Here is a 19,399-nt window from a genome sequence, read left to right as displayed (position 1 = left end):
ATGCCGCTGCCCCGCGTCCCGCCGGTGCTCCGCGCCACCCTGCTGCTCGGCCTCCTCCTGCAAGCCGCTGCCGCCGAGTCGGTGAGTCCTGCTGGGCCGGGGGAGGGGAGGGGGTCTCCCCCACCTGCGCGCCCCGGTAGGGGAGGGTGCTCCCGGCGCTGCGTGCTGCGCCGGGCTCTGGATCTCGGCACGGCTCTCGGCCGGGGACGCGCTTGCGGCAGGTCCCGCTCGCCAGCAGACCGAGAGCTAATGCCACCGCTGCCCGGGCCCGCTGCCCCAGTGGGTGCTCCCCCGGTGCCCCTCTGCCCCCAGCCATTTGCCCTTTCCCGGGGAAGGCGGCGGCAAAAGGGGTTAATAGCAATAGGGCAGTTCCCATTCCCTCCTCCGGTTCCCCTGCCTCCTTCCCGGCCTGCGTGCTGCTTCCTCTGTTTGATGCCAAAGCAGCGTTGCCCTGGCCCGGCGTGCCCGGTGTAGACCTCTTGCCCTGTTGCTGCCTGCCCCGGCGGTTGTGCCGCTCCTCACGTCTCCCTTTCTCCCCCTGTGCACTGGTGAGCCTCGTCTTGCTCTTCTGTAATCAGGCCCGGTGGAATTGGAGCAGTACAGGGTACAAGGGTTCATGGCAGAAATTAACTGTTCTGCATTACAGCTTTGATTTCTGACTGCTGGTCGTGGACTTAAGTCCTTTAATCCTTCTTTTGTTGTGAAGGTGTGATGGGTTAGATATGTGTGATGCATTACAGCCCTCGGTAGGCTTTCCAGTCTTACCAGAGTTTGGTTGTGCCAGTACCTGGTATTTTTCTGTGCGTATCAAACCTTCCTCACTTCCACATGGGACTGAAAAATGATGCATTGCCGTGGAGGGTTTAAGAATCTCTTAAATATATATTGAGGTGAAACAGTTTGGATGCTTCAAGCTGGGCACATGTGGAATCTTCGTGGTGAAGCAGAGATTTTGGGATTCCGCCTTCCCTGCTGTTTGTTTGTTTTTGTGTGTGTCCATCTTGCTGATAGTGCAGTCAGGGCAGATTCCTCTGCTAGTCTGAAAGAGCTGCTGAGATTAAGGTAACTGCAGATCAGGGGTTCTCAAAACTAGGTTTAATCATGCACATTGCTTTGTTCTGGACTGAAGGCTGGGTGGGCAGATCAGAACTGATAAGGCTCTGCTGCTCAGTAGCTCTCTAATAGGGACACAGGGTTGGGGGTTGCTGGTTGTAGAGTAAGAAACTCCCACAGAGAGCATCTGTAGTAATTGTCAGCTACTCTCTGCTAAGACCAATCAGCCCAAATCCACTTTAATCTGGTGTCTTTATCCCTGCTATTAAGCATGTGAATTGCTGTTTGAGAACTGGCCCAAACTAGTAGGGCAAAACCTTTGGGGCAGACAGCATCTGGAAGTTGCATTGACCATGTTTGGTATGAAATGCAACTTGGTGTCCCTGGGGAATGGAGTCGTCTGCAAGCATCAGATTTCTGCAAAGACAACAAATTTTGCACAGATGTGTTCTGTAAATCCTTATATAGAACTTGTACGGAGTATTTGTCCATATCTTTTAAGCTACCTAAGATGGAGTTTATGCTTGAAAAGTAACACTGGCCTACTATAAAGCCTTATCCAAACAAGTTGTTTGGGTTACAGGCTGCTGGGGAGGAGACAAGGATGACACACTGTTTGAGAGAGTTCTGCTGCTGCTCCTCCCATATTTTATTTATTTTTTTAAATAGCACTGCTAAAACGTGCAGGGCTGCACAGCATGTGGCTCTTAGTTCTGTGCAGGCAGGGTGAAGACAGGTAGCCGTTTCTTAACAAGACGGGGATTGTATTTCTTGTGCTTATGTAAGAGCATGGCTTTTGAGAGTGATTCGGTGCTTGAGTATTTCCCCAAGCCTGTACAAACAAAAATGCCTTGGCTCTTTTCCCCTTGCATGGCTTTCTGGTGTAGATGGGATTTCTCCATGTGAAGCAATCTTGGATGTGTAAGAGGGTGGGGAATATTACTGAAGTGCCGAAGTGTGACGTTGGTGCTAAGGCTGTGGGTGGGTTGTGTTACAACAGCCCAGCAGCTTTGTGTGAGAACACTGTCTTGTTCCCGTGGGGTGGGGGGAAGTTGGAGCTGAAGCCTGATGTCTCCCGGTGGTCCCCAGCCCTCTCTGGTCAAGTGCTTTAGAAAGCAAAGGCTGTGTGGGCAGCGTGCTCCCCTCCGCTTGTGCTGTGTGAGGATGGGGATCCTGCCAGAAGATGCTTCAGGGGCCTGCAGCTGGGGGTGGGCAGAAAGCAACCAGTGCGGCCGAGACATGGGATCAGTGGAGTGGGTGAAGGACTTGAGGTCTGCCTTGCTTGGGCAGAGTAGCATCCTTGAGCTCCCCCTGTGCTTTCAGCATCTAGAAGTGCCCCTGGCAGCACAGGAGGGAAGCAAGGGGTATTCCTCTGCAGCAGCCGTGTCTGCCTGCTGCAGGCCTGGGCTGCTCCTGTGTTTGAGCTCAAGAGGGCTCTGAGTGCCCTGAGCTAATGGGCTGCAAGCTTGTTGCTTTGCCTTCAAGTAAGCAGAAAAAGCCTCTATGCAGCACCACATCGTGTTTGTGTGTCCCCAGCAGCGTAGACAAGCAGAAATCCAACCCAGAAGCTGCTGGCAGAGGATTGCTCAGGGAGAGGGGGGAGGCTTTGTGCTGTTTTTGGGCTCTGTTTGCTGGTTTAAAGCAATCATGCTTGGAGGCCTCCTGATTGGCAAAGCTGGTGTCTTGTTGATGATAGCTGTGTTTGGAAAGTAGTGCAGCATTATTAATGTTAAAACCGGTTTGGCTTGTCCTGCTGCCATTGATCCCCGAGGCCTGTTCTTTCTGCTCTTTGCCCAGTTTCTCATCTGTCCCTCCCAATCAAATCAAGACATTGCTATCTGCACGTTTTACTTTATTTTACCTTCTGACTTGGCAAGCTCACAGAGCAGCTGAACATGTAGACCAAATCCTTGCTTTGTTTCAGACTCCCTAAAACACAGAGCAGGCAAATTACAGTGACTAAGCTGGTGTCCCTTAGTCCTGAATGGAAGGAGCCCATGACTTCTGGTAGCCGAACCTAGAGCTGACTGTCAGGATGAAATGCCTGTAACGTGCAGAAAGAAATAGCCTCTCCAGCACCTCATACCTTGTCAAACTGCATGCACAACTCATGGGGTGGGAGTTTGGGGGTGCAGGGTCCCTCTGCAGCCCAGCACCTTGTCCATACGAGATGTGCAGTCACCCAGGCGGGTGGGAGCAGTCACCCCCCGCGGTGCTTGGGGCACAGTCAGGGAAACAGCAGTGCTGCCCAGTTTTCATCTGTCCTAAGTGCCTGCCAGCTCCCATGCTTGAGAGCACTTTCTTGTGGTTCAAGAGTTTTCCAAACAGCTTATACAAGAGGCAAATTGGGGCTAAACTTGGTGCTTTTCAGACTCGCAATACTAGACTCATTCACTCTAGGAAGTTGAGGCTGTTAGCCAACGTGATTGCTGTTTTTCCTGTCCCTCCTGCTGTTGTCTCCCAAGGCTTTGGCACTTCTAAGTCCTGCAAAGGCCTATATTCAGTCCAACAACCGTGAAAATGTTTTTTTCCTATGTGTCTTCCCCTCTCTCCTCCCATCTAAGCCTCTGTTAATGGCTTTACTATTGCTTTGAGCTGTCTGAATGGTTGGAGTGGGGAGGCCATTCGCTGCTCTTCTCAAAATGCCTAAAGTGGAGCCTAATGGGACCTTGCCACGGTTTTCCTGGGGTGGCTTGCTGCCTTCTTGATACACTTATGTCCCACTTCCACCACAAAGCTGGAAGCTGCTAATGTGACTTTCGGAGTGATGATGGAGAGGAGGGAACCTGGCTGGCTGCTTGGCATTCAGACTTAGCACAACCCCTGCAGCTACTTTTCCCTTCCCTCCGACTCCTGGTGCTGGTAAATACTCTGTTGAAAATGTGCTGGCTGCTTGAATCCACTTGGCTGCCTGTAAATTAACACCAGGTTGTGTTGCATTTTGTGTGTGTTAAGTTGTTCTTCCTCAAATGCATGGATTGATGGGCTTTGTCTTTAAAACCAACTGTTCTTTTTTTAAAATTCGGTGGTAGTGACTGTACCAACAAGGGAAGCATGGTAAGTGTGGTTCTATGGTCTGCAATGTAAGTGACTCAAGTTGACTCGTAAGATTACCTGATTAAGTTACTGTGGCTCTCTGATCCCGCAGAACTCCCCACCTATCACTTCAGCTAGACAAAATGGAGTGTCCATCTTTCAGAACACTTCCTTGCTCTTGAGTTAACGTTTATCCTCTTCAGCCTGCTCTTAGATCTTTGCAGCTGCATTCTCCCACTCCACTCAGTACAGCTTGTTCCTTTATACCCTGTAACAACAGCAGGGTTGTGCTGCTTTTGCAGCCTCAAACTAGAAGCTAATGTAGTTGAAGCACCACAAAACCGGTGGGGACAAACCTTGTGCACACCTGACCTCTGGGCTGCTGTTGCGGAGCATGTGTGGCTGTCTGTTTGAGACTAGGTGGAATGCAAATGCTTTAGATTAAGGATTCAAATGATTTGCACTAGAATGAGACTCTTGGGATGGGGCTGGGCTTGGTGGTTCTGAATAGACAGGGCAGCCTAAGCCTAGTTAAAGCGTTTAACTTGTAATAAGCTACTGCTCCAAGGGGCTATAAAATATCCTATGTTAATGAGCTGTTAGGGCTGTACTTCTAGATTAGTTCAGACTTTTTTTTTGTCTTTAAGCATGTGCCTGAATGATTGTCCAGTAAATGCTGCTGCCTCTGACCAGCTCTGCTGCGTATGGCCGTCAGCCCTGACTCGCAGCAGTCATGCTCTGACTCAGGGTTTCTGGCACTTGCTCGGCCTCGCAGCTCCCGGAGACTCTGCTGTCACCCTCTGAGTAAGGGCCCAGGCCCCTTACTCAAAGCAATGACTCAGACTTCCGAGGTGCTGCAGCACAGAGGTGGGTCTCTTCTTATGGGGGAAGAAAAGGGGTGACAAGCAAAACTAGTGCTGCTTGCAGATGGCCTGTCCTGCCCTCGACGCCGAGTGCCTTCACTGCTGCCTCTTGTCTAATCTGCCGTGCGTTGTGGCTATATGGTGGGCAAAGAGCTATAGGGCTCTGACATATGACTTCTGCCAGTAGCTGAGTTGGTGTTGGCAAAGGCAGATCAGAAAATGGCCTTGTCTTGAGCAGCCACTAACTTGCTCTGGCAGCTCTGTGGTTGCTGCGTTTTCAGACAGATACAGTTGGAAATGAGTTGCATGGGGGAGAGAGGAAAGCAGCAGCATCTGAAATGACTGAGAGCGGTCAAAGCGAGCTAAAAGAGCAGAAAGTCTCAAAAGAGGGGGTTAAATACTTAATTCTGAATCTGGAGAAAATGTCAGCGTAGGAGGGGAAAACACACAAGATGTAGCTGAGTCCCTCTCAATTTATGAAGGCGGGCTGACTTCAAAAATACACTTCTTGTAAAAGTCTTCCTTCTGCTGGAAATATGCACGCTTGTCAGTTTTATCCTTAAATCCTTTGAGGCTGAGACTCTGCTATGAAATGCCAAGAGGCTGTTGTTAGACAAATTATTGGGATAACTTAAAAATCAAAGCAGTTAATTAAAATCTCAGAGAGACACTCCTTGGGGCGGGAAGGAGACTGGGAGACCCGTAGCACTGTTACCCAAGCAGCTAGTCATGTCAAGCAAAAACAAGGTTTCTTCTTGCTTAAACAAATTGCGTTCTGTCAGGGAAAGCAAAGCCTGCCATGGGAAGGATTTCTTCTCTCTTCTGATGTTGCTCTGCCTTAGCTGCTGAAGGGGAAAAGGTGTCTCCACCACAGTTCAACTAAAACTGTGGTGCTGTCTGCTGTGAAACTTGGGGCAAGGCCACGTTGCTTTGTATTCGTTTACCTTGCTGCGAGGCTAACCCTGCCTCCTGCCCTTCAGCTGCCATTACAGTCAAACTATAGCAATAAAAAGAAGTGCTAATGTGCATTAATGACTGTAAAAGCACCTGCCTTGGACTTGTACGGAAATGGCCTGCATGGCACAGTAGCCAGAAATCTCAGGGCATAAGGTGGGGTGGCTGGAAGGTGCCTGATGTGATGGGGGTGCTGCTGTGATGGCCTGAAGAGGAGTGGGACTCATAGATGGAGGGGTGGATCCTGGCCAGCGTGGTGCTAGGAGGGTGGCAGAAGCTTCTTCTGTGGGCTAATGTCCCTCTTTAAAAACAGAGAAGCTTCTAGCAGTCTCTCCCCCAAATGGAAATATAGTCCTTACTGATGTCAGGAGCTTTTGCTTGGAAGACTCTGTTCCCCAGCACGATAAATATTTATTGCAAATCCACAGTGTGCAGTGGAGCAGCCTGTGGAGCCAGGATCTTGCAGGAGACTGTTTATGTGCGGGCTGTTCTTGGCGCTAATTCTAAATTTCCTGAGGCTGAGTATGAGGAGCTGGTCCTGTGCGTTGGTTACTAAATGACTTGCTAGTCCAGCCGAGCATAGGCTTTGCAGAGCCAGGGGAGGAGTGACTAAAACAAGAGCTGGGTCCCTCTGCTCCTGGCTGTGTCAGTGAGGGTGCATAGGTCAGGGAGTGCTGGAAAACTGCTGCCCGTTGCTCACCCCCAGCTCAGAGAGGGGAGGAAGCCTGGCTGGGAGTCCAGAGCTCTCCAAGAGAGGAAAATGCTCCTGGGAGTGCCAGTTTCCCAAAGTACAGTTGCGTTGTCCCCAATAGCACATGCTGTGTCTGCTTTCTGGATGCAAGCCAAAGCAACCTCTGCACAAGTTGGGAATGTCTCTGTTAAAAAACAAACCAAAAAAAAAAAAACCCACACACCAAAACCCCAGCCTCTGCTGCTGTAGGAAAATCCCTGCTGTTGAAATGTTTGTTTGTATAAATGCTTACAGGGGTATAGCCTGATAGTGGAGTGGCACGGATACTCTGTCTCAAGTGCTTTAGTGGTGATAACTTCCTCTGCTATAATTTTTTGTGGTAGCTTTGCCAGCAGAGCAAAACTCTAAACAATGTAACTGTGCTGGCTGAGCTGAACTGCCTGGTCTAAGCCTAAATCTTTGGGCTACTACTTCTGACTAGCTTAAAATGGATTGTGGGAGGGGAAACATTTGTAAGGTGCAGCGTTAGGCATCTTGACTGTACAAATAAGCTGAGATTAGCTGTATGGTGAGCCAGCTAAGAAAGGCACCCTTTGAAGTTGGGTGTCTGCCTGATTTAATTTTGCTAACACTCTGGCATGAGGGACCATAGGGATCCTAAAAATGCATGTCGTGTTTCTTGCCAAGTGGAAATTCTGCTTGTGCGTGTGTCCGAGGAAATATTGGGGTGTAGCTGTATTCTAGGAAAGGGCAGTGAGGGCAGGCCTCTCCCCATCGTGAGGGGGAAATAGGATATCTAAAATATCCCAAGCCTGAAGTATTAGCATGACAAATCATCCTTGATGGAAAAGCTGCTTTGCTGGGGCCTTGATATCCTTTTTTTTCTTCCGCGGACAAGGATGCAGTCAGAGCCTCCTGGTATAGAGTAGGGCAACACAGAGTTGAGTCGTGAGCCAGAAAAACTGAATTCCTTTTTTAACCGTGAATAGATTACTACAATTTCTGAACTGAGCCCTGGGCAGTGAAGTGTATGAAAAACCTATCATCAGGTTTGTAAATACCATAAAAATATAATCTCTTTATGAACTAGGTGTGTATCACTGCCCATGACCTGGAGAACCTTTCAGGGGCGCAAAATGTCTCTGCGGCAGTTGTTTCCTCCTGAGTCACATGAGAGCTCCTGCTTTCCCCTCCTGCAGTTTTCCTCTGAACCTTATCTTTATTTGCTTGAGGGCAAGTGATTGACACACAGCCATCTGCAACTGCCTGTTGAGCTTTATCTGTCTGGCTGGAGAGGGGGAAGCAGTCATCTCCTTCTCTCCCTCCGTCTCTGCAGGTCGCTGGAGCTGGGCATTGAGTATTTAGAGCAGCTATTTTGCCACCATTGCAGTAAACAGATCCCAACGTGCGCCTGTCTGGCAAAGGACTCAATCTTTATGGCTTTGCTCTTGGTTGATAATCAGGCAAGAGCAGTGAAACAAGAATTCATTCCTTTGTAATCTCCCTGTCTTCCTCCTGCTTGCTTCTACGGCATGGCCTGAAAGGCATGTACGTGTGGTGTGGTCTGAAGAGAGCAGGCTGTGTGCAAGCGAATGCACGTGAGTTAAAAGGTAGCTGAGGTTTGACTTTGTAAGTGCAGGGAAGCCTATTTTCAGCAAGCAGAGCCCTGGAGGATTCATCCCTGCTGCAGAGGAGGCACCCGTGACAGCTCTCCAGAGCCCGGGATTACGGTGTAATTGTCACGGGGATTATGCCTCCGCTGCCGCGTGAGCCCCCAGGAGAGCTGCTTGTGGTGGTGACACAGCTTAAAGAATCACAGGGGGAGCAGGGGCAAGTGGGGGAGTGACCCAGGCTGGGGCTGTGTTAGTGCTGGACGTGCCTTACTGCGCCTGCCCCATGTAGCACGTGGGCTGCCAAGTCTGAGCACACAGGACGGGTTATGTGGCTGCAGGGAGACAGATACCTGGTTGGACAGGGACTGGGGATGCTTCTCTTAGTCACCTTGAATGAGTGGCCCTTTTACCAGCTGAACGGTTTGTCAGCCTGCATGTTGCTCTTGCTCTGTCTTATTAAGCAAGACTCTGCTTACTGCCTGTATTACTGAGCATAGTTCAAAAAAAAAAACAACATTTTTTTCCTTTCTGCATGCTATCCCTTCGTGCCTCTTATCAATAACTGGTCCTGGGGCACTGGAGATGCAGTGCTATCCGCTGCTGCCAGCCAGGAGTGGCCTGCAAGCCCTGGTCTATCTTTCCGTCTCTGATTTCCCCCTTAGTCCTCAGAAGTGTTACAGATTTACCTTTGCAGCTCACTGTGATGGTAGTGCACCTGTACAGTGGCTGTTGGAGAGGAGATGGGCAAGGCTGGCTTTGCCCAAAGCCACTCTGCCTCTGGTCCTGCCCTATGACTGCTTGAAAAGTGTTGAGCAAAAGCACAGTAGTATTTAACCATGTCTGGAAGCCTCAGGGTGAGCCTGTCATGCAACTAAACACGTACATGTGCCTGGATGGGAGCTGTTTAACTTCTGTCCCTTGGCACAGAGGCCAGTGCGGGCTGTGTGTGCTGTGAATTACGTGGGACAGACTGACCAGGAACGAGAGAGAGGGGTAAAATGGTGCCCCCCAAGCATGAGCACAAGGAGTTAGCACAAGTGGATTTTTTTTTACTGTGGCTGATGTGTTGAAGGAGTTAGGTGTGACCTAGATTGAAATACTGATATTTGCTTTGCTCTCAGGACAAAAGTGACTTTTGCGTGTTTTCTTTTTATTTTTTTCCCCTACACAGAGCTGGAGCATGGAGGGAGGGGAAGGGAGTAAAGGGTAGTTTGGGGGGAAATACAGACCCTTCCCTTACTAGTCTGGCAGGAGCTGCCTCTGCCAGAAGCTCATGTTGCTTCTAGTAACTTTACTTTTTAATGCTTATTAAGATGGGAAGATGGAGCTGTCTTTGCCTGTTACTTTGCTGTATGCCTCCCTCCCTTGGAGGTCAGCTCTATTTGGCTGACTGGCAGTGATCTGAGCCACCCCATTTTCAGCACTGTGTGGCTCCTCTGCTTTCGTGGTTTTGGGGGGCTGGCGTGCTTCAAGGGAGTGAGCTCAGCTCCTAACCCCTGCTCCTTTGCATGCTTTGTGTGAGCTTTAAAACCTTCCTCGATTGTGTGCTCCTGCAAGAGCTCGGTGGAAGTGAACTGTATGGAAATCCCCTCTCTTAGGCTTGGTGGCTTATGGAACTTTGCATCCTTGCACTGGAAAGGCCCCATTGGATTCAGTGCTCTTTGGTTCATGATGCAGAACAGCACGAGGGCCAGGGGGCTTTGTGAGAACGATATCTTAATAACCAGGCTCCAAGGCTGGGCCATGCAGGCAGCTGCTCATGTTGTCCAGGAGCCCTTTCTTGTTAAGTTGGTCGAGATGTGCATTGTGGTGGTGTAAGGTGACATCTGCCCTTGGCAGCACAGGTCTGGGAAAGATGTTTTGTGTAATACTGCTTGTGAGGTGATCCATACAACTGTTCCTAAGGGACAGTATAGAGCCCCTGACAAAAGCCCCAGGAGCCGCTTGCATTTATCTGTCCCTGCAGGTAACAAAGAGTTAACAGGTCTGCACCTCTGCCCCCTCTTCTGCCACCTCCCAGGCTGGCCCAGCTCCATGTGCTTTTGTCTGGGAAAGGTTGACTTTCACCTTGATCCTGTTTACTCCTAGGCTTGTGTACACAGTGCTGGGGAGGGAGACACAGGACCGAGCGCTGGGTCTCCACACCAAAGTTATAAACTTGATAAAGAGCTCCCTGCACTTCGGATGCCTGAGTCTCTTGCAGGTCTGACTCCCTTTGCAGCTTGCTGGCTGTAACCCTTCAAAGAGGCTTTTACTGAACTCCAGTGTGTTTGATCAGAGACAAGGGCCAGCTGTAAAAGCCAATTCCATGTCTGGAAAACTTTGTCTCTGCCCCAAAACATAATTCGGGTTTTTTTGAAAAGGTTTGCAAAGGCTGTGGTGAGGACATGTGGGCTGGGGCAGGCGAGCTGCCTAGGTTTATTTCCCAGAACTAGCCAGCAGCTAGGGAAATTCACATATCGGACAGAAACTTTGCTTGCTGCTTCAATAAATAGAGGTTCTTGCTAGAGGCTCTTGCTTTGAGAAGAGGCTGGTGGTATGCTGGGGCTGTAAGTGAAGGCCCCGGGAGTATGAAATGGAGTGGGGTGGGCTAGGGATGGAGCACAGCAGGGCTGCAAGCCCCTGCTTGGGGTGCCAGGCATGCAATTCCTGTGCACTGAACTGAGCAAACAGTGTCTGGCTTCATCCAGTAGCGCAGCCTGTCTCGGTCTCAAACTTGAGACCTCTGTGCCCAGCTTTTCCAGGAATGATGCTCATAGTTCACATGCCTGATGTGCTGGTTGTTGGGCAGGGAATAAACTCTTTATTTTTTGCCACTGGCAGGCAGGAAAAGCTTGTGCTCCCCAGCATGTTGGTTAATCCCCCTTGGTGCTTAATGGGGATAAAAGCTGCTTAACATAAGGAAGAAATTCTGGAACTAGACCTCTGCAGAAAAGGTTGATTTCTGTACAGACCCCTCCTAGAGAGGAGCATATTAATAGTAGGGCTCGACTTCAGCTGCTGGGGTGAGGTGGGGCTGTGCAGTCTCCCAGTCCGACTCTCCCAGCAAGTCCCTGGCCCGGCTCCAGCACTGGGACAACAGGTGGTGGAAAGCAGACTCCGAGCAGTGCCGGTGCCCTTCTCCAGCTGGCAGTTGCAGAAGGTGTTAAGCTGAATGTGGCCAGAGACAACTTGGCAAGGGCTGACCATCGTCCTGCGGCAGTCTTCTAGCTTTTTCCTCTTGGCTGCAGCCTGCCAGCTGAGAGGAAGCGCAGGCACCTTCCGTGGTGCCTCTTCACCTGGTAGTGGAGCTGTAGGGAGGACTGAATCCTCTTGGAAAGGGATGCACTTTTTTAAGCAGTTCTCCAGAGAGCTCTTTATGTGGCACTTGGGAAGCCCAAAACCCTTGCTTTTTAAGTCTGTGAAAGTGCTCTGTGCCCTTTTGCAGGTGTGTATGCGAGGAATGTGCCTGCTCCAGACCTGCCCTGTGAGCACAGCACTCTGGTGTTAACTCTTCCCGGGCTGCCCATGCCCCAGCTCCCAGGAGGAACCTGGTCCCTAGGAGAGCGTGTCTCGAAACCTGGAAGACAAGTACAGAGATGCCGAGCAGCCCTCTAACTTCCCTGGCAGATGAATTTGTAAAATGAGCTTCACAGCCCACAAGAAAAGTTTTCCGTACGGTTTGAGAAGTTCTCGTGGCTTCCAGGAACTTCTCTGTCCTTGCTCAAGAGGATGATGAAGAGTGAGTTCAGGGAACGCTCCCATATAATCTTATTTATGCTTGTGAGTCAGTAATTTCCTTGTTATGTCCTCTGGCTTGTAAACATTGTCTGTCCTGATTTAAATAGGGTTTTCCGATAGCCAAACCTGGTGCGTTCCACAGTATGTACTAATCACTGTGGCTGTCTGCCACCACTTTGCTCACGGCTGGGCTGATCTGATAAGGCCAGCCTGCTGTCCAGCTGCTCAGTGGCCTAAACGCGGGTTTTCTTGAGCCGCCCTCGTTAGCTGGCTGTGATTCATAACAAAGTACGGCGTGAGCTGGCACAGGGGTGCGGCTTGGCACAGCGCTCTTGCCAACATTGGTCTGCCCTGGTGTGACAGCCGGGTTACACGGATCTGTAGCAAACGTGCTCCCCAGCCCCACTGCCCTAGCTCCGGCAGACAGGAGTTGGGCTCTTCCTGCCTCTTGATGAAATGGCCAGAAGCTCTCATGGGAACAGCTACTGCGTGCCGGCAGCAGTTTCTGTTGCAGGTCTGGTGTTGGCTGGGTTTCACATATCTTGAAATGAATTTGCCTTGGAGCAAGTGATCCATAACATTAGGAATGCCTGGTTCCAGGCCGGGAGGGACTTCTTCCCAGCTGGCCTTCCTCCGCAGCCCCTTTCCCATCACCTAGTGCCAGGCTCAGGCAAAGCAGAGACAGGGGGGTCTAGAAGGAGAGCTGGCCTCAGCACTTCATGCCCTCTAGGCTGTTCATTTGGTTATCCTCTAGCAGAGTTGCTGGGGAAACCAAAGATGCCTCAGTAAGCTAATGAAAAGCACATCTAGTAGCCACTGCTCCTTATGCAAAATGAGAAACATCTTGTCCTGACCACAAGGCCTTGTTTGTGGCAAAACCAGTATGTTAATGGACAGGGAGCTCTGGGCTGGAAGCAGGGCTGGGGCTGTGGGCAGAGGAAGCTGACACATAGCTTGTGGCTGATGGTTGGCCTTTGCTTGTGAGATCGATAGCGGATGTAATGCCTCAGTCAGTGTCACAGCTGGGCTGTAGGATGGGCCACACCTGGCTGGGAGAGCAGGAAGGCTGATCCCAGCTGCTCAGGGTCTCACTGCTGCCCTGATGAAGCAGCAAGTGCTGGGGCTTGGGTGGTGTCACCCAGCTCTAACTGTCCCCATGAGTCTCTGCTCTTTACTCCCTGTCAGGCTGTAGCTCGTGGTAAACCTGTACATTAGGAAGAGCCCTCGGGTGTGCAGGACTGTGGAGTGCACATAAAAATGCTCTCCTGGGTAGTTAAACCTTCAGGACTTAAGCCCAAGTTCTAGGAGACACCCAGGGAGCACGTTCCCAGTCTTTCTGTGCGGACAGCATGAAAAAATGTTGACAATTTAGCCCCTAGCTATGGGACCCATCCATCTGCATTGTGCTTCTCGCTGTAGGGGAAGGGTTTGAGTCCCCCACCACAGCGATGACTTCATGGCTGTGGAAGCATCTGGAGCTGCTGGAATCTGTGGGCTGGTGTTGAGCAACCCAGGAGCTCATACCTGCGGTACCCTCACACAGGGCTGGCCCCAGGGCCATGGGGCGAGGAGAAATAGTTCTGTGGAAGTTGCATAACCTTGGTGAGGGCAAGAGGTTTGGGCTTGTGGCTCCTTGAAGGTCCAAATGCAAATGAGCTCTGCTGTTTAAATTGCCACTGTGGCCAAACAGCTGATTCTCTGGGAGGCTCGCCTGCCGTTTTGCTAATGTGTGTCTGTAACTGCACTCATCTGGCCAGTGGACTTCATTTTACAGACTTGTTTGTTTACGTGTGTTTTAAGTGGTGAGGCAGGGGAAGCTCTTCCTTCAGGCAAGTCATTATTGATAGCAAGTGCTCTTGAAGGTCACACTATATTGCCCTGCAATTCAGCTGAACCGGCTGACCAGTTTTTAACCCTTGGGTGATAAAATAGGTTTGTTCTCAATACAAGAAGCGACGAATTGCCTTGGCATGAGGCTTTGGTGCTATGCAAAAAAATGACCTATAGGTGCCAGGCTTTTTCTCTAGGAATAGCAAGTCCTTCCAAATTCCCCCCCTTACCACAAACTGAAGGTATCACTTTTCCAAATACTTTTGCTACAAACTCCTGACCAAGATCCTGTTGTGTTATTTTCACCCTGTGGGTTCAAGTGAACCTCCTGAATCTCTAGCCCTCAGGAAATTCCCCTCCCAGGCTGGCTCTCACTTCTGTTCCGAGAAGTTCTAGGGGAATTCAGCTATTTCCAGGCTGATGCAGATAATGCTTTTGGTGGAGAGGAAGTTCAGCGTTTAATGCTCTTCTGATGGAAGTGATGTGCCCAGCACAGGCTCTGAACTCCTGACCTTTTGCAAAATGCTTCTGAGGAGTTGCCAGATACTTAACTTCTCTGTCCCCATTTACAGGTGAGAGAAACTGAGACCATGGATGCCCGATGGCTTGACTACCCTGCCTCCGGAGACTTGCCGGATGATGAAGACATCAACGAATTCAGACCTCACTTAACTTCTGATGGGTTAGATATAGATGAGGCATCTGGGTCTGGAGGTAAGCGGGGAAGGGGGGAAATGGATCTCCCTCAGCTGATGCTGTGAAATTTCTTCCAGCACCAGACCATGAGTGATGGGCTGAGTGCACAACCGGAGCTCCAGAGGGAACTACAGTGTCAGGTGGAGACGAGAAAGCCGTGTGAATCGTAGTCACTCACAGATGAGAACAGTGAAAGTGGTTGTAGCATGATGTTGAATCACTCGGGGAGGACAGATGGAGTCCAGCCAAGCTTGTTTTACTACAAGTGAAAAGGCATTGCACTGGTTGGATCTCCTTCCTGTTGAACTCCAAAGAACTTCTGAGAAAGTTTAAAAAAAAAAAAAAAAAAAGAAAAATAATTAAAAAAAATATCTTGTTGAGGCAGTGTTAAAAGGCTTAAAGTTAGTATCTCAGCTGAGGCCAAACAAGGTAAAGGGCTAACTGGTGTTCAAGTGAACTCTCTGTGACATGCAAAGCTCCCTGCCCAAACCAGTTTCTGTAGCTTGTGTCCCCTTTATGTGAACATTTGTTCTCTAAAAGGGAAAGAACAAGTGCTGAAATCAGTGCCTGACATGTTTGGGCAGATCTGGTAACTAGAGGGTTGGCGAACTATCCTTTAGGGATGGGTGGTGACAACATTGCCCTTCACTGGCATTATTTTAGCAAGCTATCCTGCTTTGCAGGGCAACTCCTGATAATCTGCAGCAGGGGCCAATGGATCCAGCTGAAGACCCCTCCCATGCAGGAGGTGTTGGTTTTAAGAGTATGTCTCATGGTCTTGTGCAATCAAAGCCGTTAAATGGCGGAAGTACTAGTAGATAAGAGGGAATTGTAGCCAGCAGAGAACAAGAATCCTAGTTTGTCTGCAGTTGCTGGTGTTGCAGGAAGTGTCTGAATTCTGGAAAAATGGCATGTAATTAGAGGAAAACTTAGTGTCCTCTTCTATTGTTTTTTTTCCACCCCCCCCACCCCCACCTTTGCAGACTACTCAGACTCTGAAGATGCTATGTATCTGACCACCATGGATACTCCTGTGGTAGGTATTGCCTCTGCATGTTTTAAGCCACATGTAACTACTCTGGTCTGTCTGTGAAGCTTTCTGAATACCCTTCCCCCTGTAAGACGTGGCATCAAGATGAATCTACCTGCATGAGCAGGAACAGTGTGCTTGTAATGCACTAAGCAAACTTTCTTCTCCCTGCACACCCTCCTACTTCCAATCATAGGTAGGCTGGGTGCTGCTTACTGATGGGTGTGGTTTGTCTATATTCTGTAGATATCTGACAACTATATCCCTGGAGATACTGAGAGAAAGATAGGAGGTGAGAAGAAAAACACAATGGTGGACAATGAAATCATTCTAGACAAAGCTGTACCTGTCGAAGAGAACCTGTCCAACAAGATCTCCATGGCAAGCACAGCCAACAGCAGCATCTTTGAAAGAACAGAAGTCCTTACAGGTAATACTCCACCTTGTCCTGATAAATCATTAATACTGTAAATCAAAATGGCTTCTATTGTGCCCTGTTCCTCTGTGGAGCAGTTCCCTGCTGACAAGGGGAGTGACATGCATTACCTCTGTGACTACCTGTAGCGGGGTCACTTCTGCCTTCTAGTCCTTAAACAGCAGAAGATCCTACTGCTTGCCTTGCTGGCGTAAACAGCTTGTTTTTGAGCCTGCCAGCTGACTGTTGGCTTAAGTGCCATGCAAGTCATGTGGCAGCTGCTCTGCACCTAGATACTACCTTAACGAGAGGTGTATCTAGCCATAAATAAATGACATCATAGATTTTCGTATCAAATGCAGGCGTTTTCCTTCTGGTCTCTGCCCAAGTCCTGCCTTTTCTGAGCCTTGCCAGGAACCAAACCACCCCTCTAAGGGATTTGAACACCTAGTCAACTGTTACGAAACTACCTCTGTCTAGAGCAAAACCAAGTGACTGGCTTCCCCTCAGCATGTGGGACAGATCTGTTTCGAGGCTTGCTTCATCAAGCACTTGGCGTGATGGTCCAAGTACAACCTTGGCACATCTTGCCAATCTGCAGCCATCCTCCCAGTTGGAGGAGCAACTGGAAGAGTGGATTGCAAAACCACCTAACAAAGCAGCTGATTTAGTGCAATGAGTAGGTGTTACAGCAAAGGATAAACTTCACTGAAGTCTTGTTGGCCACCCTTGGTGTGAGGAGAGAGAAAATCTTGGGGTTTTTTGTGGGTTTGTGGTTTTTGGTTGTTGGGGCAGTTTTTTTTGGAGGGAGGTGGTGGTGGTAGTGGTATGTTGCTGTTTAATTGAAATACAGAGTCCCCAGGGTGTGCTCACACAGGTAGTTAACAAAACATTCAAATTGGAGCTATACCATCTTCCTGGAGTTGGCACTGTTTGTGGGTTGTGGTGGGGCTTTTTTGGGTGGGTTTTTTGTTTGTCTCCATGCAGGGAGGATGTCTTTTTGTCAAAATTTCTTTCTTTCACTAAACTGGAAGATTAACACAAACTGGTTAATGTGGAGCATGTGATTATTTTATGGCTGGATTGAAAGCAATTTTTGGCCTTTTCCAATAACATCTGCTGTCACTGAAAATGCCAGCATGTATGATGACAGACACATGGACAGCACTGGCTCTGGAGGCAGTTCTGGGGGCTGGTACTCTAGAAGCAGATTGTGAGATGTAGCTGATGGTTTGGAGTTATTCAGGAGTTTAGACTTAATCCATGCTGTTTCTTCCTCCCCAGCTCTCATTGCAGGAGGGGCGGTGGGCCTCCTGTTTGCTGTCTTCCTGATCCTTCTCTTAGTCTACCGCATGAAGAAAAAGGACGAAGGCAGTTACGACCTTGGGAAGAAACCGATCTACAAGAAAGCCCCTACAAATGAGTTCTATGCTTAAAGCTCAGCAGCACCTTGTGCCCATCAAGGGACAAACAGACTGTATGGAAACACTGTGCCCTCAAATGAGATACACTGAACAAATGCTTTTTTTGGATTGAGTTTCAAAGTGACTTTGAGGGGAAAAAAAACAAACTTCCTACGTGACCCTTCCCATCCCACTTGGCTAACAAGGGCCCAATGAAATACAAAGAGTCTGAAAAAAAAAACAACCCCAAAAAAACTCAGTGTATTTTTTTCCAAACCTAGTGTAAAAAGAATAAAGATGCCAAATTTTCTGCTTGGTTTTATAGAGGGTATATAAACACAAAACAGACTGTATGGAAGCAAACACCATGTGTTTGCATCCAGTGTGCTGTGCTGAGATTGGCTGCTTCTATAGAAGATGGCTTTTTTATAAACCTTGCTAATAGATGTCTTGCAGCAGGCTGTTGATGTGAAGCATTTTTGTGGAGAACTATTTATGAATCTCTTACACTACAGATAATGTTGCCTTATCAGAGAGTAAAAGGCCCATAGGGGCTCAAAATCCCTGAATGCCATAAAGGGCCTATGGGAATGTCTTCCCCAGGAGACTTCTGTCTCTTCCTGTCGGCCCCAGGCAAGGGTCATGAGTCCATGATATCAGGACAGCCAGTTTTGTTTGGCTAGGATGACACTCTTTCCTTGCCTTCAGTCTCTTATCTTTTTTTAAAGATTGCTTGTAGGATTTTTTATAACAAATTTTTAAAGAAAATAGCCTAATGTTTATACAAAGTTTGTAGATATTGTTTTGAAATAATAATAAAAAAAATCTACTTTTTTAATTTCCTCAGATTTATTTTTTCAATCCCTTTGTGTTTCCTTTGGCCAGGCATTTCTCTAGAGATGTTGTTCGTATTCTGAACTGAAGCAGAGCTAGCTACAGTGTGTTACAGGTTTCTTCTAGTTCTATAGCAGCTACTGCAGAGGGTAAAAGATATATTTATAGTTTTCCCATAACTTTTTTTTAGGATTTTTTTTTTAAATAGAATTATTTATAGTTTCTGAAATGGCTGCTTTTCTCATTTGGTAACTTTTATTCTTTTTATGTAAAACACTAATATAATGAGTCTCTGTGAAAACTATTTAAGCTTTATTCTGTGAATTTTAATTATAAATTCAAGGCAATAACTTCTAGGATTAATCTGTATGCAAAATTGGATTCATAATATGATTGAAGTAGGGAAAAGAGTATTTCTAGCCTGTAATATATTATAATCAGTCCTATAGAGCTATATATTATATATTTTACTGAGGAAAAATACAATTAAGAGCAAAAAGGCTGGAGTTAATTCTTCAGCAGCCTTACTGTGTGCAAGAGGCTTGATCTTGTTTGTACTGCTCGTTGTCCAGTGTCTTGTCTAGAGCACAAGTGGGCTTGTGCTAGGAAAGGCAGCTGGCAGCAGCCTGAGCCCTGGGGCTCTGTCCCTGTGTCCCGGGCAGAGTCTGGAAGTAGGCTGTGGTCGGTGATGTGCCAGGTTTGATCTTCTGAGTTGGAGCAGAGATCCCCATCTCTGTCCTGGGGTTGCTCTTTGAAGCGAGTGTTGGAAGCTCGCAGTACGGAGAAAATAAGTCTTTGTTTTGGGGCCTGACTGCGCTGCAGAGTCCCCCGCGGTACTGTGCCGAGTACCTGCCTCTTGCGGGAGGCTGGCTTTTGTAGCTAGAAGTCTGCCTCAGCGGCATCTCCCAGCTGGGAGCACTGAGCTTTCATAGATGGCTAGCTCTGAACCTCCGGCACTGGGTCTGTCTTAATACACCATGTACATAGCTCCTACCTCTACTGAGAGTTAGACCAACTCCCCCAGTGCTCCTAGAGCGCAGGGTAATGTGTGTGTCTGATGCCTGTTTCAGGAAGGCATTACAGAACTGCTTTGTGCAAGTTGTGTCCTACTCTAGCTCTCCGAATCTGGTGTGATTTAAGACACAAAATCTGAGTGTGGGTCCCTAAACTGTGTAACTGGGTAGGCAGCACAAAACCAGATGGTTGTGAAGGCTGTTTAGAAATCTCATCGACCCCTGAAGCCTCCTTACCAAGGCTTTGC

The 19,399-nt window shown here is 48.7% G+C and overlaps 1 protein-coding gene across 1 annotated transcript; it reads left to right on the top strand.

Annotated features, from left to right (window-relative positions):
* Positions 1-18,067, top strand: SDC4 (syndecan 4). Its single transcript, XM_059827422.1, has 5 exons — positions 1-81; positions 14,333-14,474; positions 15,440-15,492; positions 15,733-15,916; positions 17,186-18,067. Exons 1-5 carry the CDS (start codon positions 1-3, stop codon positions 17,335-17,337), a joined length of 612 nt encoding a protein of 203 aa, XP_059683405.1. The 3' UTR covers positions 17,338-18,067.
* Positions 18,068-19,399: the final 1,332 nt, after the last annotated feature.

This window comes from Gavia stellata, chromosome 20 (genome assembly GCF_030936135.1).
Source record: "Gavia stellata isolate bGavSte3 chromosome 20, bGavSte3.hap2, whole genome shotgun sequence".
Lineage (NCBI taxonomy): Eukaryota > Metazoa > Chordata > Aves > Gaviiformes > Gaviidae > Gavia > Gavia stellata.
This window is presented reverse-complemented; position numbering and strand designations above follow the sequence as displayed.